This window comes from Pantherophis guttatus, chromosome 2, assembly GCF_059756535.1.
Source record: "Pantherophis guttatus breed Tessera chromosome 2, ASM5975653v1, whole genome shotgun sequence".
Lineage (NCBI taxonomy): Eukaryota > Metazoa > Chordata > Lepidosauria > Squamata > Colubridae > Pantherophis > Pantherophis guttatus.
The window spans coordinates 213,115,844-213,140,876 of NC_142064.1; the positions used below are offsets into that span (position 1 = coordinate 213,115,844).

Consider the following 25,033-nt stretch of genomic DNA (forward strand, 5'->3'; position numbering starts at 1 on the left):
ACAAGAAAAAAACCTTAATCTTCTATTCTTCTCTTCTTTCTATATTTTTTCCAATCCTTTTTCTTTATTAATTCTTTCAACATTGTTCCTCCCCCCAATTTTATTTTCGAAAATTTAAAAATGTTAATTTGAGGTTGATGTATCTGGAAAACTCGCTCTCTTCTTGAAATCACTTTTTCTAATTTAAAGTCTCCATTTCGACTCTTCTTGCTTGTATAATCATTCAATTCATTCCTTTGTCCATAAAACCAAAATTTGTTGCCATAAAGTTTGTCAGCTTGCAATAAAGAGTTTATTTGTTGCTTTTCTATCAGTTGAGTGGAAACATCTGCCGAGACCTCTGTTCCATTTATGCCAATCTCCCTTTCAGTCCTGACAGCCTCTTGATCCTCCAAAATCAAAATCCTCTGAGTAATTTCCTCTTTTTTCCCATCCAACAAATGATTAAGACTTTCCAAGCTATATTTTTGAAAAGCTCTTTCAACTGTTTTCAAAAGAGCAGAGGTGAAAGAGTCTGAAAGTTCTTGAAAAGCTTTAACAGTCACAGCTTGAAAATTTGCTAATTCACCAGGCAGTGATCCTCCAGCCTTATTGTCAGCCATGTTTCAGACAATTTATATTTATCCAGCTATCAGGACGACAATTCCAACTATTTTCCACACAGTTTAAAAATGAACCTTAATTGAGATCAGTACCAAGTTCTTTTCCTTGCTGCTTCCACTTTAAAACTTTCTCTTAAGGTGTAATCCGGTAGCTGTATCAATGTTACAAACGTTAACAAGCGTTAACAAGCACTTTCCCTAATAGCTTCCTCCTCACGCCCTCAGGCGCCATTTTCTCATTTTAAAACAGAGTTAAAGTGTTACTTGCAATTTTTTTCTTTTTTCTCCTGATTCGCTCTGTCTGCAATCAAAGTAAAGATGTTAGAAGTCCCCTCCTTTATTATAAGCAGAATTTGGTCACGGCTTCTAGCTCCGCTTCAGCGGAGTCGTCCCAGGTCCGGAGCAGCTTGACAGGCTTCTATAGGGAGCCCACACCCTTCGCGCCCCAGGATTTCTCCTAGCGCACTTGGGGGGCTCTACCTCCACCTGTCGGCTCTTCTCTCTCCCCTTTGCCCAGGGAGAGGGTTTTTCGCCAACAGACAGCTGTTTTTCAGCTGTTCTGGTGGCATTTATGGTGCCGGGGATCGGGCGCTCACGAAAGAGTGTCAGCGAAACTCGCGGAGCCAACTGGAAGTCCATATATGTGGTTAAATACCTTTACAATTAGTGACACAGGATGAGAGAACAAGACGTATAATGCATGAGGAGGAGGCTTGAGGAGAAGGAACATCCTCTAATGGCTTCCTTTATATAGGCAGCTTCTGACCCAGCTTCTTAAAGTGACAATAACTCTGCTGCCTCATTCTATTGCATCAGCTTCCGGTTGCCTCTGCTTACAACTTCTCATCAGTTTACAGTTATTAGTGTATGGGATTAGTGGTAGTGTATACAGCAGGGCTGTCAAACTGGATTTCTTCGACGGCCGGATCAGTATTGTAGTTCTCCTCTGCAGGCCGGCCAGGGGAGGGGAGATGGGATGGACACCTCCTGCAGCACTCTGCTGGCCAAAATGGGGCACTTGGGGCTGTATTACCCCTGCACCCCATTTTGGCCAGCAGGGTGCTGCAGGAGGCCATCCAGCTGGAAAACAGGATGTTGGAGACCACATGCAGGGCCCCCATGCTCCAATTTGGCTGCCTGAGGCACTGTGGGCTGGTCCTTTGCTATTTCCGGCTGGACCACAGGCCAGGTTTAAGCACCATGTGGACCTGTTCTGGCCCAGGGGCCTTGAATTTGATATCCCTGGTATACAGGATAAGAATTTTTCCATAGAACAGGGTAAGCAACTTTGTCTTTGAGACCATCAGGGGATCTCAGGGCTCTTCCAAGCCAGAATGGGACAACTCACCTCACATTCTTTCTAGTGTTGCAGTGTTGCAGATACTAATAAATCAGCTAATTTATTTAATAATAATAAATTAGGGCATCCGTCGGAACCCTGACAGCTGGACAATTTCAGTTAAGAATCACTTTTACCTTCCCAATAATTCTTTAACATCTATGTTAACATCTTTAACATCTAAGGTATTTTGTTCAAGACACAAAATATCTCTTTATGCTAGGTATATTTATTTATTCCTTGGACAGAGCAATTGTCACCCTCTCTATGAAAACTACATTAAGATAGGAATTTCTGTTTAACAGGAGCTTAAAAGTAGAAACTTGTTTTAAACCACAATTTAATTATTTTTTATGAAAATTTTCTTCTTTAATCAGCTTCTGAAAAACTGAGGAAAAGGCTTATAGTCTTATTCCTGTTATGCATAAGATCATTTACTTGTACAGATAAAAGATATACACATATCATTTTATATTTTTTCAATTATTGTTGTATTTTGTCAAAATTCATTTTACATTAAAGGAAAAAAAATCCCGAAGCTGTATTAATGTCATGTTGGAAGAAATGTCCATCTGGGTTCAGTTCCAAGTGCGGCAGAAAGACACTGGAAACATGGAGGCTGCTTGGAAGGATGGTTTAATGGTGAAGCAGAACCACCAAGCATGTGTGATTCTGGGTAGCTGACCACATGGACCACATGGAGTGGAGAGATATTTATAGCCTCTCTTGGGCTTTGAACTTGAGCTTCCTGTTCCTGTGGCAAGGGCATGTATTCTATTGGCTGTTGTACGGATCATGTGCAAATCCTAGGAGTTTGTCTGAGGTAAGTTTGGTTGAACCTTGCTGAGTGATGCAATGAAGGGGCTTGGTTGTGACATATGGTGACCTTTGCTGATAGATAATCCTCTTATGTCCTGGAGGGTCATGTTTTAATCCCATCACCCTGGAGCTGGAGACTTTTTGTCTTGTAGATAGGCTGGCCCAATCTTTCTCAATGGGCACCAAATATCTGCTGGGGGCAGGGAGCTGCAATCAGTTGATCTTTGTCCTTAAAAACATGTTTCTCCTTTTCTCATCCAGGGAAATATAATATTCTGCCTTTTTAAATATTCCTCAAAATATTTTATTCTTCTAGGAGGGGTGGGTGCTAACTTTCTTCACTCATATATTAAATTTCATGAACAGGTGCAATTTTGCACACAACGTACCAATTTAAACTTTCATGAACATATATAGTTTTGATTATAGCTTACCCAACACACATTTTTGTGCTATAGCAGGCTTTGTAAATCACGCCCTTTCACCTGAAAAAATACCTGGAACAGCTCTCACAATCCTTTCTAGCACATCACTTTCTCTTTGTTTACAATCCTCCAGTTTGAAGATCAGCAACTGTGTTTACTGTTCAGGATTCTAAAGAAGCTTACTCTTCAAATTATAGAGAGGGGCAAAGAAGCTGTAAATAGATAAGTGGAATTCATCTGGCCAGTATTTCCTGTCCCCCCCCCCAATGATTAAGGCTTAATAATAGGAAAATGGTATTCTACTACTTTCAATTATATCAAGTGAAGAAGTAGAATTGCCAAATGAAATACAGTCTAAACTCCATTTCAGAAACCAGTGTATCTTATATATTAGGATAGCTATTGGTGCACTCGGGACGCAGTGGCTCAGTGGCTAAAATGCTGAGTTTGTCGATCGAAAGGTTGGCAGCTCAGCGGTTCGAATCCCTAGTACCGCGTAATGGGGTAAGCTCCCGTTACTTGTCCCAGCTTCTGCCAACCTAGCAGTTCGAAAGCACGTAAAATATGCAAGTAGAAAAATAGGGACCATCTTTAGTGGGAAGGTAACAACGTTCCATGCGCCTTTGGCATTTAGTCATGCTGGCCACATGACCATAGAGACATTTTTGGACAGCGCTGGCTCTTCGGCTTTGAAACAGAGATGAGCACCACCCCCTAGAGTCGGGAATGACTAGCACATATGTGCGAGGGGAACCTTTACTTTTACCTTTATTGGTGCCCTGCAGAATAAGGGCAGCAAAAGAATAAAATGTTTCTTTTAAAGAAATGGCAAATAAAATCCAATAAAGGAACAATAGATTTTCATAAAGTGTGCACATCCTAATTCCAGAGTCTTCAATGCAGCAGTGTAAATGTCTCTGGATATCATCTGACAATTTTTGTTTGGTGACCACCAATCCCTGTCAGTTCACTTGGCAGCCATAGTGCTTACACATAGTGCACTCACAATTCCAAATTATCACTAGCCAGAAAGGTTGGAGAGACACCTGTCCTAATTTACATGCATAAAAACATAATCACTTTAATTGAAATAGAAGTGGGAAATGTATTCAGGTGATCAGAGTGCTAGCTCAAGAAATCTCAGAAAAAATTTTCTGATCATATTGGTGGTGAAACAGATGTGAAGTCTAATTTGAGATTTAATTTTAAAGGTATTCTACATAGGGCACAGCAGGTAAACTTGGGCTTGATAGATTAGAGGCTGAAATGTGCTTTTCTGGCCTTGGACTCTCTAACTTTAATGTAGAAATGTCATCAACTATTTTCCAAAGATAAATATTTGCCAGTTACTTCAGTGTTACTCTTTGACTACTTACAAGGTTCACTACAAATAAAGGTCCTTCCAAATTGACATTTTTATTTTTCTTCCAACATGGGGAAGCGTATCCCATTTTACATTTTACTGGCCTTGATTCCTGCTCTTGTAATTTCAGATATTTTGATAAACCCGCTGAGAAACATTAAGGTATGTAGCTAAATATATGAAGTCACCTACTTATTTCCTCAGAATTTTTTAGCTTTAAGCAACAACTACAAATCCACTATCTTGATCCTTCAAGACGTCTTCAACCTTCAACCAGTACGCTTAATTTGGCTGAAATTCTAAAGTTCATGGAAACTGGTTGCCTATGAAATTTTGTGCCCTGAGCTGCCTGGCTCAGATGTGCTGCATTTGAATATGAAGCAGACAAAGTTATGCTAACTTATGACAATAATAAAAATTTGATTTGAAGCCAGTAAGGTGCTTTGGTCCCTCACTATGCCTGTCAGCAACTCCCTGAGTGCTGATAGGTATCCTAAGAGGGACTGTGTTGGATCCAAATTTGATTTAGCATCTTTAGATTCATATGCTGTACATCATGTTGCATATTTCAACATTTTTTGGGGGAGAACACTGACTTGAGAAAGAACGAATCAGGTAAAGGAAGGAGTACTTGCATCTATGTGTGTATGATCGTGGGGTGTTTGAAAGGGATACATGGTGGTACGTACATACATACATACATACATACATACATACATACATGAAAAAGCTATCAATCACACATGGGTTTATACCTAACTTACCTAAAGTTGAACTGAGGCAGCTCCATAGACATGGGAAGAATATGAAATCAGCCTAGTACTCAGTGCCTCTGAGGAATGCTAGAAAAACTCTATAAGGTAAAGGTATTTATTCTAGTTAGTTGGTAATTTATGGTATATTTTCCAGATGTTTGTTATTTTCAGTTCATGTAATCAATGTTTCCAAACTAGACAGGTTGGTAAGCTGGTGGGGCTTTGTTTGTTATGAACCCAGCCAAGGTTATGCCTGCTGATTATTCAGACTTCATTTTATGGAAGCTCTCATTTATTGTGATGCCCTCACTTAAAATGAGGAGAAATGTGGAATAACATACAACCACTATGCAGCATTTTTGGTAAGATACAGCATCTGTTGTTTGGCAGTAATTAATCTTTTTTTCACTCTTTATTTGTAGAAGAGAAGTGCTACTGATGTGGTAAGTAACCTTTCATTTAGAATGCTGATCATTAAGTTTAGATGGCACATACGAAATACAAATATTTTATATTAGTTATATGTATCTTCATTGCTGGGCTTAAAGAAATCATCAGGTCGAAATAAACTTTGAAAAAAGTTTATTTCTTCAAAAATCAGTCCTCTTGTGTTCAGGGATGTTTTAATTCTAAGCAAACGGCATATTTCATTCACTCTTGCAAATTACCCATCACATGCAAGTGTGCAAAGGCATCATCACTCACTTTTATGAAGGAGACTACCTCATGCATGGATTCAGAGGTTAACAAATATCTGTTTGCGTTCCCTTCATGGAAAGAAAGTAAAATTTCTTAAAAATACAATACAAGACTTTGTCTGTGAGGATCAGAGATAAAAATCTGACCCACAATTTCCCCCATTATATAGTCCATTATATAGCTCTCTAGATGTGGCCTTTGGATTTCATTTTAAAAAAATAACAGGAATGGAACAAGAAAATGATTGGGGTCAGTTGCAATTTAATTAACACTTTGTAAGTAAATAAAACATTAATCAAATGTAATTAGCATTAAAATAAATACTACGTATGTAACATGAGGTATAGAAAGATCCTTGTACTATCTCAAACAAAAGTGTTTAAAATGAAGATAATATATTAGCAGCACATTTCTGTATAACCATGTGACTTTCTATTCTCTAGCACACCCATGCCATAGAAATCTACTGGGTGAAAATAGACTGCAGTGTTACTTCCAGATTTTCCCGTAATGTCATCACTAGTCGAGCTGTAAATCGTGCCAATGTGTCCAAGGAAGCTCAGTTTGATGTGGAGCTCCCCAAAACAGCCTTTATTTCCAACTTTACCTTGTATGTACATTATTTTCTTATTTTTATATGCTTTGGAGATCAGTCTAGCAATAATTAAGCCATTCAGATACTGTTAACAGAATAACTACCAGAATTATAGAGTTACAGAGGATGTTGTAGCCACCTAATCCAATTATGTGCTCAAAATCCAAAATCTAAAACTAAGGCCTCCCTCATAACCTCTCCGTTCTCTAGTCTCTTTGTATTACCTCTCAAATATCTCCTTTACTTGCTAAACTGAAGCAAAATAACGCACGTATATTCAGATATCTGATGTCTCCTTCAATAGGACAATTGATGGTGTCACTTATCCTGGAATCATAAAGGAAAAAGAAGCTGCCCAAAAGCAGTATCAACAAGCAGTTTCAAGGGGCCAGACTGCAGGGCTTGTGAAGTAAGTATGTGAGGCCAAACCAAATCTGTTTCCTTATTTCATTTCCTGTTCTAAGTATTTATTCAATAAACAGATGCTAAATAAATGAACAAAGTGCAAATGAAAGTATTAAATGGTGGGCTATAGGAGCATGAGGAAATGTGATCATCGCTTGAATCTTATGAACCTTACTTTGTTTAACATGTGAAGAGCTGCTGGAAGAAAAACAGAGAAATTCAGTGTTTCGGTCAATATTGCGTCATCCAGCAAAGTTACTTTTCAATTGACTTATGAAGAACTCTTGAAGAGAAAGTTTGGAAAATATGAAATATTTATCAAAGTCAATCCAAAACAGCTTGTGAATAAATTTGAGGTATGATCAAATGTATTGTTGCTTTATCTTCTAGTAGTTTTTGGAAAAGTTTGTGAATAATGCTCAAAAATATTAATTTAGAAACAAATGTAAAAATAACTATGAAATTAATTATTTTTAATGCTTTTTACAGTTTACATTACTGGTCTATCTGATTTTTTTCTCAGTCTTTCTAATGTCAACATAATTTTAAATCAATGTTACAGATAGAAGCAAACATCTTTGAGCCTCAAGGCATCAGTGAACTTGACGTTGAAGGGACATTCCTCAACAACGAACTGCTACCAGTTGTGAAAAAGTCTTTTTCAGGAAAAAAGGTATGCCTGGTAATAGAATCTTGAAGGGTGATTCATACACAGGTAATCCTTGCCTAATTTCAGCAGGATGGCAATGGGGACTGCCAGGATTTTTGTCACTAAGCGTATTGTGTAGTAGTGGGAATCCCAGTCCCAATTACCATTGTTAATAGAGGATTTTTTATTTTTTTTTTACTATAATGGAGGATTAACTATAATGAGTTGGAAGCATGAGTATCTGCCATGATCATGGTCATCACCTTTGCTGCACATACCCCTGGTTATAAGTAAGTACAAAAAAGGCCAATTGGATTCACAAGCATTAAGCGAAAATTATAGTGAAAATTACAGCTTTGTGACACCATCCAGAAGTAAAGAAAAGAAAGAATGACCTCTTGAATATATTTCTTAAAAGCAATCTGTTTGCTTCACGGAACACAGCTGACAAGGTTTTTTGTCCCCAGTCAGGGTTCAAAGTGAGACATGGCACAGGGCAACCACAATCAAAGATGCAGGCACAGAATTATTTGAGGATACTTCACAAAAGTGTGTTTCACCGCTGGTACAAAGATTCTATTGTAATGGCCTTTGTTTCTGCTTATGGCATCACTTCTATTTCTTCTTTATTACGACGGTTCAATAATTTCTTCTTGCTATGAAAGCTGCACTATTGCTTTTTATCTTGGCATTTCTAAATGAAATCTCAATATTCAGTCCTTGTCATCATCAAAATATGCCCCAGTGTATATTTTAGTAGAATGCTGGGCATTATATATCTCTTCTGTCTATTTAATATCTTCATATCTTAAGCATATTTCATTGCAGAGTGAAGAGAATAGTTATATGAAGTTTTAAATATATACATACACAGTGGTGGGATTCTGCCAGTTCTAGGGGGTTCGGCCGAACCCTTTGTTAAATTGCTGGCTTGCCCCGCCCCTTGCCCCGCCCCTCCGCACTACTATTTATTGCCAATAAATGGGGCGAGCGAGCCAGGAATTTAACAAACGGTTCGGTGTTTTTTTGTAATTTATTTGCCCCGCAGCACACCGAACCATTTTTTAAATTGCTGGCTCGCCCATCCCTCACCCCGCCCCGCCTCCCACCTGCGCGGCGCCAGCCTACCCTAGCCAGGGGTAGGCAATTGTGGCTCTTTTACAACCTGTGGACTTCAACTTCCAGAATTCCTGAGACAGCTTGGCTGTCTCAGGAATTCTGGGAGTTGAAGGCCACAGGTTGTAAAAGAGCCACAATTGCCCACCCCTTCTCTAGCCTGAGTTCCGCTGCCTGGGATCCACGTGGGCTGCCGGACAGGCTCTGGTGGCTGCAGCGGCTCTGGTGGCGATGGCGTCTGGGCAGATCCAAAGGTGAAAGTGCAGGAGGTGCCGCGTAGCGCAGGTGCATCTTTGCAAAGCGGCCTCACGGCCAGCACCTCCTTTCCCCAGCCGGGGCTGCTGCACCTACGCCGCCAGGGAACCAGCGGAGGGAGTGGGGAGGGTGGGCGTGGGGGAGGGTCCTATCCAACTGAGCTTTTGCAAAACAGGCGCGAGTTGGGGATTCTGATGCTCGACGTGCGTTTTGTGTGGCTCGCGGGGAGAGGGTGGGTGGGCGGGAATCTGAGTCTGTGGATTGGCTTGTTTGGGGTGGGGGGGCCAGGATCTCCGATGACTGGGACTTCTAGGGGATGCTCCTGGCTTTGCAGCGGAGGGGTCTTTAAACCTGCCTTATCTGCGTTCCTTTTCTTTGCAAAGATTCCCCCCCCTCCCAAAAAAAGGATGGGTTGCCCAAACGTTTGTGCTACTGGCTTCCCTGCCTGTCTTGGCTCTGTCAGGGTTGGGTCTCTCTCGCCTGGGGAGAGGGTCTCTTGGATATGTATGAGTGTGTTGTGTTAGGCTAGGCAGGGAGGTGTGATTCACATGGTTGTTAACTTAAGTGAATCCGGCTCCCCCCCATTGACTTTGCCTGTTGGAAAGGCTTCCCCCACCCCACCTCTCATCACCATCTCAGCCCTTCTGCCCTGCCTTAACCTTAAACCAAGCTGCATTTCCTCCGAAATCCAGTCTGTTTCCTCGCTGGGAGAGACTTTCCTGCCCCTGCCACTCAATTTTCAAGAGTTGTTTGTTTAGAGACAGGAAACCTTCCAAGGTTTATGGTGGGGGGAGGTTTGAGCTGTGGAATATCTCACTGCCATACATATGTGTCCCCCCCCTCGCCCTTTTTTGCCTTGAAAAGGCAGAAGCTTGAAGAGGTTGCAGGAAAAAAATGCTCTTAGAAGCTTCTGAGAATCAGGCAACTCAGCTTAGATCGTCAGAGGTTTTTAAAGGGATTTTTTGAAGAGGTTATAGGAAAAAAAATCGCCTTAAAAGCTTCTGGCGATCCCAGCAGATTTGCCTGATTGTCAGAAGCTTCTAAAAGCATTGTTTTCTGCAACCTCTTAAGGTTGTAGAAAAAATGCTTTTAAAAGTAAAAGTTAAAAAAAAACTGGCCATGCCCACCCAGTCACATTACCCACAGAACCGGTAGTAAATGGACTACTTAGAGGGCTGAAAAAGTTATTTTTGACCGGTCCTCGCACTTTTGACCAGTCCTTGAACTTACGACTGTCCTCACATTTTACATTTTGCGCCCTATCTTGTCACCGTGGTGAAGAGAAGTAGTGGTGAAATGACTGACACGGTTGTTAAGAATGCACAACGGGCATAAATGTGAGGATGGTCATAAGTGTGAGGACTGGTCAAAAGTGCGAGGACCAGTCAGAAAGGACTTTTTTCAGCCCTCTGACTAGTCCCTATGCACATAGCCACGCCCACCTGGTCACATGACCAGCTAGCCACCCCCACTCAGTCACATGATCGCCAAGCCACACCCCCAACTAAGCCACGCTCACAGAACCTGTTGTTAAAAAAATTGAATCCCACCACTGTACATACACCTTGAATTCCCAAACATAATGTGCTTCACATTGGTTTGGTCTTATACCACCTTTCATCTTTGATTCATCTTTGTCTTTTATGGGTAGATTGTACTGGAAGTTGCAAACATTATTATTTCTTCCCAATATTACTTTGTTAGTCCATTATGGAGAATCATGCTTCTGGTCATTTGCATTAGATTCTGGTTTTCGTCTCTGCCACATTTATTGTTGTGGGATGTTGGGAACTATTTTTTCATGTTTTATCCTTTGTCCTTTTGGCTACTTCTCAAATTCCTTTCCTGTGTTTTTAATCCCACTATTAAGTGTGCAGTGTCTTAGGCTTTCTTCCAGATACATTATCCACTCTTGCAAAAAATATTCTGTTTATTTTTCTAGGACTCTTTTGTTCTTTAAGAAAGTAAATGAAAACTTTTCAAAAGTGATAATCATTAGGTAATGAGAATTTTACCCTACATTTTAGCTTTCCAAGTTCCTGAAAAGAATTCCTATGAACAGATAATGCATTTGGAAGTTTAAGCCATTAGCTTAATGACTTAAATGTAATGTAGTTACATTGTTTAATGTAGCATCATAGACACGAGAGAAGTCATGCTGCAGTACTGAATAGCTTCTGAAGTTTACACTACATTTCTTTTCCCAGTATAATCTAGTAAAAGAGCACTTGCTTTAATAGAAAGGTGACCCATGACTAGATGTCTATAGAGATTCTCAGTCATCAGGTCATGATTGTCCCAAAGATGCTTTTCAAAAGGCAACTGGACTTTGGGTTTTTTTTGAAGATGTTTCGCTTCTCATCCAAGAAGCGAAACGTTTTCAAGGAAAAAACATCTCAAAGGAGAAACAAAGTCCAGTTGCCTTTTGAAAAAGCATCTTTGGGTGACCCATGACTGTTTTCTTGCTTCTTTCCCATTTCTGTTGCTCTTGGTTCTTCCAGAATGTGAAGCACCACAGTAGTATTTTTATCAGAAAGAAGACTTTTCTATAGTTTCCATCATTTAGCAGTTTAATCGAGTCAGACCACTTTGCTGGATTGCTCGTGGCCTTTCTGCTTGCTTTGCAGACTGACAAACCCTTTTTCTTCCTAAACATAAATTACTCTCTGCTCCTGGCCAATACAACCCTCTTGGGGAGGGAGGGGAGTGGATAAGCAGTATATGCTCAGTGCAGAATCATATGCAATGATGAGGTTAGTGGCTTCCAAATGGTGGGTAATAATCAGACAGTCAAAGCCCTCCTCCATTTGACTTGGTTTTCCAGAAAGAAATCTGGAAGTTAGTATCAAAGAAAACCCAACAGACTCTTTATTGCAGAACTTAAACAATGCCTAAAAGCATAGAACTGGTATCCAGCATCCAGCATTATGGAAAAAGTAATAAATAAATTCAACGAAGAAGCAGGAAATAAAAGTAATAAATATCATCATGTAAATACGACAAATGAATGAATGAAATAATCCTGACCATGTAAGTGTAGCTAGGAAGATGCAATGCAGAATAAGATATGCAGAGTAAGGTTTTTTTAAAACAAGAAAAGGAGGTAAAAATGCAATGTTCCATTGCTAGCCTTTTTTTTTTTTTTTTTGCATTTATTGTTCCTACACCTGCAGCTGATGCAGGCAATTTTGGATCTTCCAACATTAAATAATTCAAAATATACCACAACTGAATTTCAATAGCAACTCATGGTTATCAGGAGTTGTTGACCCCATTCTAAATATTTCTTTAAATAACTCCCAAGGCTTCCTCAGAAATTCTACATTGATAAAGATTGATAAAGCATGTTTGGAAGTAATCTTTGAATATAAACTGCAGAAAATACTGTATACTAAGAAGTCTAAGATGAAGAATTCTCCTTTCTTAAGGGCCATGTATCATTCAGTCCTACTATTGAACAACAACGAACCTGTGACAATTGTACAACTACGCTGCTACAAGGAGATTTTGTCATCAAGTATGATGTGAACAGAGATTCTCCTAATAATTTACAGGTAACTCTAGTTGTTTGACACTTGAATTAATATACCAGCACAAAAACAAATCCAAACAAAAAATCCCTACTACAAATAAATATTATCTTTATCAATATTTTTTAGGTAGTAAATGGATACTTTGTACACTTTTTTGCACCAAAAATCCTTGAACGTTTACCTAAGAATGTTGCCTTTGTAATCGATGTCAGTGGTTCCATGTATGGACAGAAAATTCGGCAAGTAAGTGAACAACACAAATTCTTGTAATATCACTAGAAGGATGATAAATTGTACAGCAGATGAAATCAGATCCTACAATCTTTTATTCCAAATTATTTCCGCCTTGCAAGATTTACTCATGTAGTAAAATATGTATTACTGTAATTTTGAAAGTATTTAATAATGTAATTGAAACCTACCGCTTCATCCTAAAACTTTCAGCTAAATTTTCTTTTGGATATGTTGGTCATATATTTACTTAGCTCCTAAGTCATATAGAATATCTTTTCAGGTGGATCCTCAGTAAATAATACACTTGAGCATTGTAATGAGATGTGGGACATTGGCAAGTTTGACCATTACATTGCCAACTAGGGTGAGGACTGAAAAAGGTGAAGCTGAATATGGAAGGATCTTCTTTGAGGAAGAAGTTTAACTTTGAAATGATCAGTCTGCACGTGAGCCATGAACAAATCTGTTCATGAACTATATAAGGAGTCAGCAAATTATTGAAAATAATTTAGATAAAATAGATAAATAGATAAAATCTAAAATAATAATTTTTAAAAGACTAAAATGTTACGAAATTATCATTTATTTAAAAAACAGATATCTCTCTAATAAGATTTCATATTAACTCCAATCCTACAATTTCATTGGAGAAAGGCAAAATTTCATATAAATCAGAAAAGATTTAGTCAATTTTTGTTTATGTGAATTACATATTAAATTTAATATTGATGATTCAGGATGGTAGTGTGGAGCCTGATTGCTGCATAAAATTATTTATTTTTTTAACATGGTTAAGACAAGGAAGTATTGCTTTAGTGTGGAGATCTACCTTTTGCAAAAAGAAGATTGATCCCCCCCCACCTCATAAATATTTGTCTTTAAAGGATGTAGCCTTGGGTTAAACAATTGGAGACCTTGAGCAAACAAATATAAAAAGATCTATCAGCAGCATATAACGTGGGTGACAATAGCAAGACATGAGCATAACATCAGGACAAGAATCTGATAGCTTCTATCATATAACATTTTTCCTTACCATCCAAATATTTAAGGAGTCAAACTCCAACCAAACAAAATATTGGCTACTGCAAGTAGGGATCTACATGATCTAACTAATCTAACTAACTAAGTAGAAAACTGACTAATGAATAGTAACTGGGGAGAAAAGATCACAGCAATTTAATGTGGTGATATAAAGAGCCCACTTACTTGAAAGGAAAGCAGGGTGAAATAACCTCTGGAATAGTCAGATTGCCTTATGGAGCAGAAGTCCTTTGTTAAGAGTTGAGAGATCCTTCAAATACAAAAGCGTTTGTTCCATTTTATTAGATATTTTTTTAAAATAATTCCAGGCAAGGGAAGCCTTGACAAAAATAGTGGAAGACTTAAAAGAAGAAGATCACTTCAATATCATCCTGTTTGGAAGTTCAGTTTCAACATGGAAAGATGACTTAATTCAAGCTACTCCAGAGAATGTGAATCAATCAAAGGAATTTATTAGCCACATACAAGATTCAGGAGGTAAGTAAATGGGGAAAAAAAGTTTGAGTAAAATTAAACTGATATATTAGAATAAAATAAAATGGCTATATGAAGAAATAAGATGAAATTAAACATTACAATGAAAAGATTTGAATCTCTGTTTTAGTATGCTGAAAAAAAAATGAACTCCTGCTTTTATATTGTAGCAACAGATCTTAATGGTGGTTTACTGACTGGCATTGACATGCTGAATAAAGCTCATGAAACAAAATCTGTACCTGAAAGAAGTGCCTCTTTAGTTATCATGTTAACTGATGGGGATCCTACTGCTGGTAAGTAGCTGAATGACTGTTGAATATGGGGATAAGACTGCTATTCGGTCTCCTTGTTTTCCCATAGTCTTCTCCATTCTATATACCACAACCCCTGGTGATCATGTGTCATCTTTATACCTTTGAGCTGTTACAGAGGACTGGGAAGGAAGGCAGTTTTTGGTCTTGCATCTCACAAAAGTATCTAAACATGTTTTTCAGCCTTGTGAGATATGGGAGCATCTATGGAGATTCCCAGTCATCCAGGTCAGGGTTGTCCCAAAAGTGCTTTTTCAAAAGGCAGCTGGATTGTTTTCAATGGTGGGTTTTAAAATTTTTTAACTACCGGTTTGGTGAGTGTGGCTAGGTGGGGGGGTATGACTGATTGGGTGTGGCCAACGTGACATCACTCATGCACTCAGTCACATGACCCCCCCAAACTATGCCCACTCAAAGGGTGGCTAAAATTTTTGGGACTTTTTGAAACTTTTTTTTTGACACTCCAGTTCCATATCCAGGTCGGGATGCATGGGATGGCGGTGGTCATCTCAGCTTTCCCTCAATTGCCCTTTCTGGGCGAAAAGTGCCCCTTCTTGCCTCTGATGGGCCTTCCTCGTGGTTGCAGCCGAAGCAACCCACTCCGCCAGCTCAGGGCAGCGGACTCAGCTGCAGCCCAAATGAGCCAAGGAACTGTGGGGAGCCTCCCATATGTTGCACCCTCTCCCAGCTTATCCCCAATGCCTTTGCACTGTTTTTGGGCACCCAGCTTACTGGGCCGCCCCCATCCCTGTCGCGGCTGCAACGGCAGTGGCTTCAGGAGACACTGGAGGCACAGAGGCGCGGGCGAAGGCTGGGAGGGGAATGCAACACAAGGGAGGCTCCCTGCAGTTCCTCAGCTCATCTGGGCTGTAGCTGATTGAGGTGCTTTAGCAGCCATAAGCTGCACTTTCCTCGAAGTCTCACAGAGAGAAGCACCTGTTTCCCTGTGCTGCCCACAGTGCTTATAGGAAAGCACGGCTCATGGCTGCTACCAGGCTGCCCCATGGCTCCAAAAGCAGCAGCTTCGGGAGATGCTGGTGGCACGGAGGTGCGGGCAAAGGCTGAGAGGGGGTGCAACATCTGGGGGGGTGAGTCCGTTCCCCTTTGCCTCCCCACACTTGTTTACCCATCCCAGAGAGCTTGAGCTCCTTCCGACCCAGCCACCTTCCTTGCCGGCGTCATTCCTGAGCGAACTCTTCTGTCCTAGGCTGTTGTGAAGAAGCGGCAGCTCTGGGTGCGCCATGCAGCTTCGTTCTCTTTGAGAGCCACTTTGCACCTTGTTTGCAAAGCCGGCAGCTTTGGTGGGCTCCTTCCCTCATTGGTTTGTTTTCTTTTATCTTGTCTAGGTAACTTTTTCATTAAAGGTTGCTCTGCGCCTTTTGATCTTTTTCGGGCATGGAGAAAAGCGACCCTGAGAGCTTTTTAAATATTCCTACAATGTATGGAATGACAACATTGTTTTTGTTGTTGTTGTTGTTGTTGTTGTTCTCTTCTTTGTGTGTTATGGAGTAGCTCCTGGTGGGTCTTTTTTTTGGATTTGATGAAGACCCAGTTGGGTTGGCCACAAGATCTGAGGGCTTTCTTGATGTGTTTTAGTTCTTTTTTTCCATATTTGTTCAACCCAGTGGTGTAGGGTTCAGATCACTCCTATTTTGTACTCCAGTGGGTAGTGAAAATCAAAATGTAAATACTGATCTCTGTGTGTGGGTTTTCTGTAAACTTCAATGTTACGACTTCTGTCTTCCTTAATGTGTACTGCACAGTACAGGAAGGCCAAATTGTTTTCCTTAACATCTTCCCAATGTGGGACACACTTACTAGCCAGCTAGAATCAGGGGTCTTCCAAGAGATTTCTTTCAGCAGAAATAGATCTAGTTGTTCCACTTCCAGCATGTATGAAGAACTTGTCTATTCCCACCCTACCTTAAAAGACTGAAAATTATTGATTCCTTGTGAGAGACATTGCAGAAAATCTTGGAAAAAGCTCCCAGAATGACCGCTAATTTCTTGAAATTGCTGTAAATTAATTCTCTGTCAACAGTTTCAGAGTATTTTGGATTGAAATGAATGAATGAATGAAAAAATGAATCAAAATTTGTATCTGAAAGAAGTGCCTCTTTAGTTATTCTGTTAGCTGATGGGGAGGCCAGTGTAGGTAACTAACTGAATGACCAATGAATATGGGAATAAAGATTGCTATTCAGTCTCCTTGTTTCCATATAGTCTTCTCCATACTATATACCACAAACTCTGGTGATCATGTGTCATCTTTAAACCTTTGTGCTGTTACAGAAGATTGGAAAGAAGATGATTTATGTTCTTGCATCTCACCAGAGTATCCAAACCTTTTTCTCAGCTTTGTGAGATGTGGGAGGCACTTACTGGCCAGTTAGAATCATGAACTTCCAAGAAGTTTCTTTCAGCAGAAATAGATCTAGTTCTACTTCCAGTATCTATGAAGAACATATCTGTGTGCTACTTGGCAGTTCCCTTCCTACCTCAGAAGACTGAAAATTAATATTCATTGTGAGAGGCATTACAGGAGTCCTGGGAGAAGCTCCCAGAAATGCTCCTAAATGACTGCTAAACTTCTGAAGCTGCTGTTGATTGATTGTCTATCACCAGTTTCAGAGTATTTTGAAATGGAGGGGGGGCTATAATACAATACATCTAATAAAAAACAACAACTTTTCCCATGGAAAAGGCAGTGAGGAAGGAAAAAGGAATCAGATTACAACATTACTCACTCTCTTCCAACATATTAGGAGGAGAGTTCAGAGCTGAAAGTTAGGAAGTTGTAGAGCCTTGTATTAAAGTTACAGGATTGCTCTGCCCCAAAAGGTTTTCCCCACAAAGATGTTTCAGATAATTATACTATTTAACCATGTTTTATGATCCTTTCCATGCAGGTGTAACAAATCTCGGGCAGATTCAAGAAAATGCTAAGAATGCAACTAAAGGAAGATATCCCATATACAATCTTGGGTTTGGTTATGATGTTGACTATGCGTTTTTAGAGAGAATAGCAACAGAAAACAATGGTGTGGCTCGCCGCATCTTTGAAGACTCAGATGCAGCTTTACAACTACAGGTAGAAGAATAAGCATATGAAAGGTTGATATTTATGTTTATGATGAAATATTTCTGTGTCAGAGAAAGGACCTAATATGATGACAAGAATACCCTTGATTGGATTCAGACATGAGGAAAAAACACATGTGTTCTCCTCTCTTCCCATTTATCCCAATTTCCTATGTTTACCAACTAAAAACTGTAGGAATTATACCCCAGATTAAGTTTGGTAGTAGCTTCTTGGTCATAAAGAATCCCCGACCTCCGAACCTTCCGCCGGGCCTTGAAGACCTGGCTCTTCCAACGGGCGGGCCTGGGTTGACTCTAAACTGATTTTGTAGCTTTTTAAATTCCTAAATCTTAAATTTGAACTTGTATTCCAACGTTTAACCTTATTTTTTGGATATTCTGCTTTAATTTGTCTTTTAACTTTTGTATTTTCTGTTCTTAGTGTTGTGAGTTGCCCTGAGTCCTTCAGGAGAAGGGCAGCATACAAACCCAATAAATAAATAAATAAATAAATAAATAAATAAATAAATAAATAAATAAATAAATAAATAAATAAATAAATAAATAAATAAAGCATGGTGGTCTAAAGTTGAAGACACTCACCTCCCACTTGGAAGGTTGAGAGTTCAATCCTAGGTAGTGGCAGATGTTTCTCGCCCAAAGAAAAATATCTGCCTCAAACTCCACTTAGGCATCAGGAAGGGCATCCAGCCAGTAAATGCTCAGCTCTACCCAGTCTTCCTGACTCTACTCTGAATTAAAGGACTACTGGGTCATAAAAAGAAAACAATATTCATTCTACAACAAAAGAAGCAGTTTGTGCATCATGGCTACCAAAAGTTAGAAATTTGTATCATATCCTCTCACTGATACAAGCTAGCATTCTGCTCCACATTGTTCAGAGGTGTGCCTTTGGCTGAATCCTTAGCCCAGAACACATTGAAAGACAAAATTAAGTGAACATAATTCAGCTTTCTCCAACCTGATGCCTACAATATATATTATAATATTATATATTATTCCTGCCTCCCTTGCTTCACTTCCCAAGAGGTCTTGGTTAGACAAGATAAACATAACTGCTAGATTTTTCATTCTATCTGATAAATTTATTTTTTTATCAGAGAAAGATCACTTTTCAGTTACAAGAGGCCATGAAGGAAATAATATCTCATCCCATCCTCAAGGAGAGGTGTATAGCATCCAAAAGTAACCAAGAGAGATTAGCATATATGTCCCTCCCACATAGTGGTGATCAACTCAGAATATGTTTACATACCATGAAACAGAGAGTAAGAAAATATAGGAATCCATTGTAAGTAATAAGTTTCATCATTCCATCAGTTAATTTTCTAAAGTAGCCCTCTCACTCTACCTAACAGGTAAGGCATCACAGGGACTAACCAGCTGCATCTTTTTCTGTAGTTTTTGGCTAGATCCTGACCCCAGCCACCATTTCCCCTTGTTTCTGGCCTGTTGCAAAAGACTCAGCACAGCCCAGTGGGATGAAACTTTATCCCTTCTCAAGCAACTACAATTAGCTGTGGTGGCGCAGTGGTTAGAATGTAGTACTGCAGGCTACTTCTGCTGACTGCCAACTGCCAGCAGTTTGGCAGTTTGATTCCCATAGGCTCAAGGTTGACTCAGCCTTCCATCCTTCTGAGGTTGGTAAAATAAGGACCCAGATTGTTGGGGGCAATAGGCTGATTCTGCAAACTGCTTAGAGAGGGCTGCAAAGAATTGTGAAGAAGTATATAAGTCTAAGTGCTATTGCTTTTTCATTCCATATCATACTTCATATTTCCCTGGCAAAAATTAATAAAAAGCGAGAGGCTGGTTAAAAAAGCTAGAAAATGTAGTTTGTTTAAACTGAGTCCTATTAAAAATGTTAATTTCTTCCTTTGAAAAAGCTGCTCACATCAGGAAAATTTACCTCATGAGAGCCTACATCAGGGAATATATACTGTATGATGAATGAAAGTAGCCCTTTTTATTTTTTAAAAAAGGGATTGTCTAGCAATCAATGGTTTTGCAAAATAGGAAAAGATGTCCAGGATGGCTTTGTGTTAGTAAAAATTGTGAATGAAAAGAATTACACCTTTTTCTGTGATTAAAAAGAATTATAACTCATCTGCAAACTGTTTTATTAACACGAACAGTAAAATAGTCCGAATTTTTGTAATGCACCTGTTTAATGTTATTGCTACATCTAAAGTCACATGGTTAATTCTCCATTTCATGGAGTCCCCTTTTTCCATACAAATCCATATCTATACAAAATTGTAGATATCAAAAAAGGACAAGATTTTTAAAGAATCAAGGCTTTCAATGAGAGTTCTATCTTCCAGAGTACTTTTCCAGGATGGTCTAGATTCAGATTACAGAAAAGTACCGTGCCTAAAAAAGCAACCTCTCATTTGCAATATTTTGATTTTGAGAATAAATACCCTTTTAGTGTTACAGTTTTTAATAACCCCAATATCTATTTTGTTCCCAGGGTTTTTATGATGAAGTAGCCAATCCTTTGCTCACTGAAGTGGAGTTAGACTATAAGGAAAATGCCATCTCAGATTTGACTCAAAATAGTTTTAAACATTATTATGATGGCTCTGAAATAGTTGTGGCTGGACGAATTACAGACAATGACCTGAACAGTATCACAGCAGAAGTAAAAGCTCAAGGGGTAAGTTATTTTGAAGTCCAACATTCCTCAAGATGTTGTTACGAGATTCCAGTTTCTATAACACAAAATATTCACAGTTCCAGAACAATAATTTTCTGAACACTGCTGAGAAAGTAGATACTCCAGGGGAAATCATTAGGTTGTTTACCTGTCTCTGTCAATGTTCCAGAATTCAGAACTACAGTAATCTTGAAAATCTTTATTTTGGAGATGGTCTCTATTTATATTGCTTTAGAGACAGGACAGCACCCAGATTACTGGTATATTGGCTAATTATTTCACTTAGTAATTAGCCAAACTGAATTTAAACTGCCAAGCCATATCCAATCCATCCTTCCACATTTAAATATCAGCTTCACTTGTCATAAGACTGACACAAAGCATTTTCAGGCAGTGAGACATCAATATTATCACCAGTTTACATGGCTGAAAGCTATGTGGTCATGTTGAGCCTGGGTGACAAAGAAAGCATTATCCACGCAACACAAGATATTGGAAGGGGACTAATGGCACCTTTTCTGTCTAACCAATGTTATTCAGAGACACAAATTTTTCTGAGTTGCAGCACACTTCATCATAGGCTGGTGTAAGATTTAATTTGAGATTTGGCAGAAAGGGGAAAAGAGGTACTTATTTCTTTATTATTAAAAATAGTTTTATAGTGATTCCATAGCAACCCAGCTTGTACCAAACTCAAACCAAGAGATAAAACCACATTTATGTAGAGTAAAAATATTAAAACCAAAATATAAGTTACTTGCAGGACAATACAGGTATCTTCTCAGTTAATAATTGTAATGTGTTAGAAACCCATGGGGTTCATTGAGACCTTTAAAGACTGCCTGAAATATTTTGATATATGCGAGTTCAGCCATCTGTTGCTCAATGTACATAAATATAGAAATTAACATCTGTATAAAAGTGTACTGCTGAAAAATTATAGTGCAGTTATAAATCCAATCCTTTTACTTCGTCTAGGCACTAAATGAGGTGACTTATTCTGAACAAGCTGATGTTGAGGAAACAACCAAAGCTTTCGAAGAGCAACAATACATATTTGGAGAATATATTGAGAGATTCTGGGCTTATCTCACCATTCAACAACTTCTAGAAGCACGGTAATGTAGGACTTTTTCAACTTTGTGATTACTCCAGAGATGTCCATGAGGATTGGTAAATCAATCACTTTAAATCACTTTCTTGAGAAAGATTATACTTTAGGGAAAATTAGTTTCATTAGTTTCATGCAATAATGCCTGGAATGGACTAGTAACTATTCATCATTTTAGGCCTGTAGTTGATTTGATCTTTTGGCCCAAGTTAAATTGCTTTAGATAATGCAAGATAATTATTGCAGGTCTTCTAACTTCACAATAGAGTTTGATAAGTTTAGTTTAAAGTCCTGGTTATCTCTTTCTTCTTTCAGGAGACAAATCTTTTGTTTCCAAAGTATTCAAGAGGCTAATATTCTATTTATTTTATTATTTAGAACAATTTACAATGTTTTTTTGCATTATGTAGGGTGGAAAAATACTGAATAATTAATATTATCATGGTTAAAACAGTTTCTAAATGCTTCTCTAATGCCTTTCCTTTTAGTTCTGTAGCGCAGGGAGATGAAAAGGAAAATATTACTGCTAAAGCTCTGGAGTTGTCTCTGAAATACAAGTTTGTGACTCCATTAACATCTATGGTTGTTACAAAGCCAGAAGACAATGAAGAAAAGGAAGCAATTGCTGACAAACTGATAGAAGGTACAGATATTGTCATAAGGACATTAGTCTATCTGGCTTTTAGTGGTTTGGGGGCAATATTCAAAATATTCACAGTTGAACTAGTCGAGAATATCCTAGAGCAACAGGTAGTATGCTTTCCACTTAGATTGGGATAGGAAAGCATGAATTTTGTGGTATGTGTTTTTCAGCAGCATCTTCAAACAGACCAAGGGGGAGGAGGTTGATGTCAGCAGCATCATGGCATGGCAACACAAGCTCCACCTCTTTTCTACATGCATTTTGACATTACATGTATTCCCCAATGGAGAAAAACTTGAGAAGAACAATCTCAGAATATGGCTTTTGTCATCTTTTGTTCTTATTTTTCACATTTTAAATTAAATATTTTCAAAACACAAGTAGAAATGCGATTTTTAGCAATCTCTTGCTACAGCAATGTTTCTCAAACTTAGCATCTTTAAGATATGTGGGCTTCAAAAGCCAGAATTCCCCAACCTGCTGCTAATATTAAGAAACATGCATTAAAACAAGTCGTTCCAGCCATGGCAACTTTAAGATCTGTGGACTTCAATGATGGCTGGGGAATTCTGGGAGTTGAAGTCCACAGGTCTGAAAGTGACCAAGGTTGAACACCCCACTCTAAAACCACAATGGGTTCAACTAAGCTTATCTGCTCAGCTAACCACAGTTGTTCTTTAATTTGGTCCCTTCCTTCTGAAAAGCCTCATAATTTTTGTCCTGTTGTAGCATGAAGCCCACCTTGAAATGAAAGGATTGCAAACTGAAATGTATCATTCCTATCAGATGAAATTTATCTCTGGAAGAATTAAAGGAAATAAAATATTTATGCTGCTGCTTCGCTAAATAACTGCATGACATGAATCAATGGAGGAAGGGAAAGGGAGTGATTTTATGTATAAACTATGTAATTAGAGAAGACTTTGGGTCAAGCCCTTTTAAAAGGAAGTAGCTGTTTATTTTTAAAAAATAAAAATAGCTGCCTGGGGACAGGTATTTGACATTGTGTGCATCCTTCAATCTATTCTTATTATGATTGGTCAACTATAATTTTTTGCAATCAAACAAGTTTAGCAAAAAAATTAATGTTTCTCTTTCTCTCTCTCTCCCTCCTTCCCTCCGTCTTTTATCATCCTTGGAAACAGCTGAAGGTAAACTGAGTTGTAATTCTTTGCCTTTGTTCTATATGAATATGAGCTTATTATAAAATTTTAGTTTGAGTGATAAGTTCCAGACCTAATTGAAAAGAAGCAAATACAGCAATGATAAGTCAATGGTGTTTTAAATAAGTTTACCTCAGATCTCACATCTTCCCATCCTATTGGTCAGCTCTCTCTGTCTCTGTCTCCCTTCCCCCCTCTATCTCCACCAGTGGTGGGTTGCCCCCAGTTCGCACCGATTCTATAGAACCGGTAGTAAAACCGGCCGGAGGCTCCGCCTCCGACCCCGAGGTCATCAAAACGCTTCTGCACATGCGCAGAAGCTTCTGCGCTTGCACAGAAGAGTGTGCACATGCACAAGTGAAACGAGCGTTTGGCCTCACTGCGAACCAATAGTAAAGGTAAGTAGAACCCACCCCTGATCTCCACCTTGGAAACAGTTGAAGATAAAATTGCTCAGAGCAATTTTCTAAATACATAGGTTTATGTCAGATGTAAATGCCTTATTCTCCAATGTGTAAATAGTGTACAGACAGGGTATCAGGGGTTAACTTATTCTTCACTTCTTAATGTATTCATAATTCACCACTCCCACATATAGCTCCACCCATTGTATATATAAGGAGCTACCTACACCATTTCCCTTGCTTCTATCTGTGAATATTCAGTGAATATAGAATGCCTAATGTAAATAAAGAATATATAGTTAAATCTTTAACTCTTGTTGATCTTATTGAGTCTGATCCTGAAAATATTGCAACAAACTGGTAGCAGAGGATGGTTAATTGACTCAATAAAAAAGCTTTAAGATGTCTAAGAAAGATAGGCCCAACACCAGGGCCTACAGCAAAGAAATGGAAACGGAACAAGAAATAATCAACGAATCCACCAATGCAATTTCGAGAGAATCCGAAGAATACACCACTGAAGACGAAGAAATAATTGATGACCAGGAGGAAACCGAAATAGGAAATAACGAACTCAGGTCAGAGATATTAAAACTATTAAAAAGTCAGAAGAATGATGAAAGCCTCATCGCGAACCTCCAAGATATGCTGAAGAACAGCGGAGCAGCGAGAGAGAAAAACATCACCAATGAAGAACCCAAAGATCCAAAAATAGTGAGTAATATGACTGCGGAGAAAATCATTACAAAGAAGAAAAACGATGATCCCGCGCAAAAATTTGAATGGCGGCCATCTTGGTTTCAACCGGCCTCCAAGATGAACGAAACAGAACCAATCAGCAAGCTCAATTCAAAATTTCTGGCGCGAAAAATATTATCAGACAACGAAAACAAAAAGGAAGATTCAAACACCTCAGAAGAATCAGAACCAGAAAGCGAGGAAGATCCAACAAAACACCAAATAAAATCAGCGATGAAAACGCTCTTTGCTGCATTTGGGCCAAAACTGAAAATTACTAAAAAGACACCAAAAAAGCGAACGAGCAAGCCAATGCCTCAAGACCTGCCCGCTCCCATCCTGACTACTAGAACGCTGACGCCGGAACCCAGAGAGCCCTGCCGATACCGCCCTACGCCGCAGACCGAAGCAAGCACCTACGCTCTCAATAGAAGAGGAAGAACAGCCACCGTCGCCAGAACCCCCAAAGTCGAACCAGAGACCGACTCATCTGAAGAAGAGCAGAGCGAGCAAGCCGCAATGAGGAGAACCTTCTACGACGACGCCGAAGAAGAAATGAGCAACGCGCATGCGCGAAACTACGCTGACGATC

The 25,033-nt window shown here is 39.1% G+C and overlaps 1 protein-coding gene across 1 annotated transcript in view; it reads left to right on the forward strand.

The window, feature by feature from the left end:
- The first annotated feature begins 4,587 nt into the window (after positions 1-4,587).
- Positions 4,588-25,033, forward strand: part of LOC117660628 (inter-alpha-trypsin inhibitor heavy chain H3-like) — a 34,612-nt gene continuing 14,166 nt past the window's right edge. The window contains exons 1-14 of the mRNA XM_087887761.1: positions 4,588-4,710; positions 5,726-5,746; positions 6,446-6,612; positions 6,902-7,006; positions 7,196-7,358; positions 7,565-7,675; positions 12,451-12,576; positions 12,682-12,798; positions 14,142-14,310; positions 14,478-14,603; positions 17,531-17,712; positions 20,197-20,382; positions 21,361-21,500; positions 21,982-22,178. Coding sequence (XP_087743887.1) covers positions 4,618-4,710; positions 5,726-5,746; positions 6,446-6,612; positions 6,902-7,006; positions 7,196-7,358; positions 7,565-7,675; positions 12,451-12,576; positions 12,682-12,798; positions 14,142-14,310; positions 14,478-14,603; positions 17,531-17,712; positions 20,197-20,382; positions 21,361-21,500; positions 21,982-22,178 — 1,903 coding nt within the window. The 5' untranslated portion in view covers positions 4,588-4,617. The remainder of the gene's footprint in view (positions 4,711-5,725; positions 5,747-6,445; positions 6,613-6,901; positions 7,007-7,195; positions 7,359-7,564; positions 7,676-12,450; positions 12,577-12,681; positions 12,799-14,141; positions 14,311-14,477; positions 14,604-17,530; positions 17,713-20,196; positions 20,383-21,360; positions 21,501-21,981; positions 22,179-25,033) is intronic.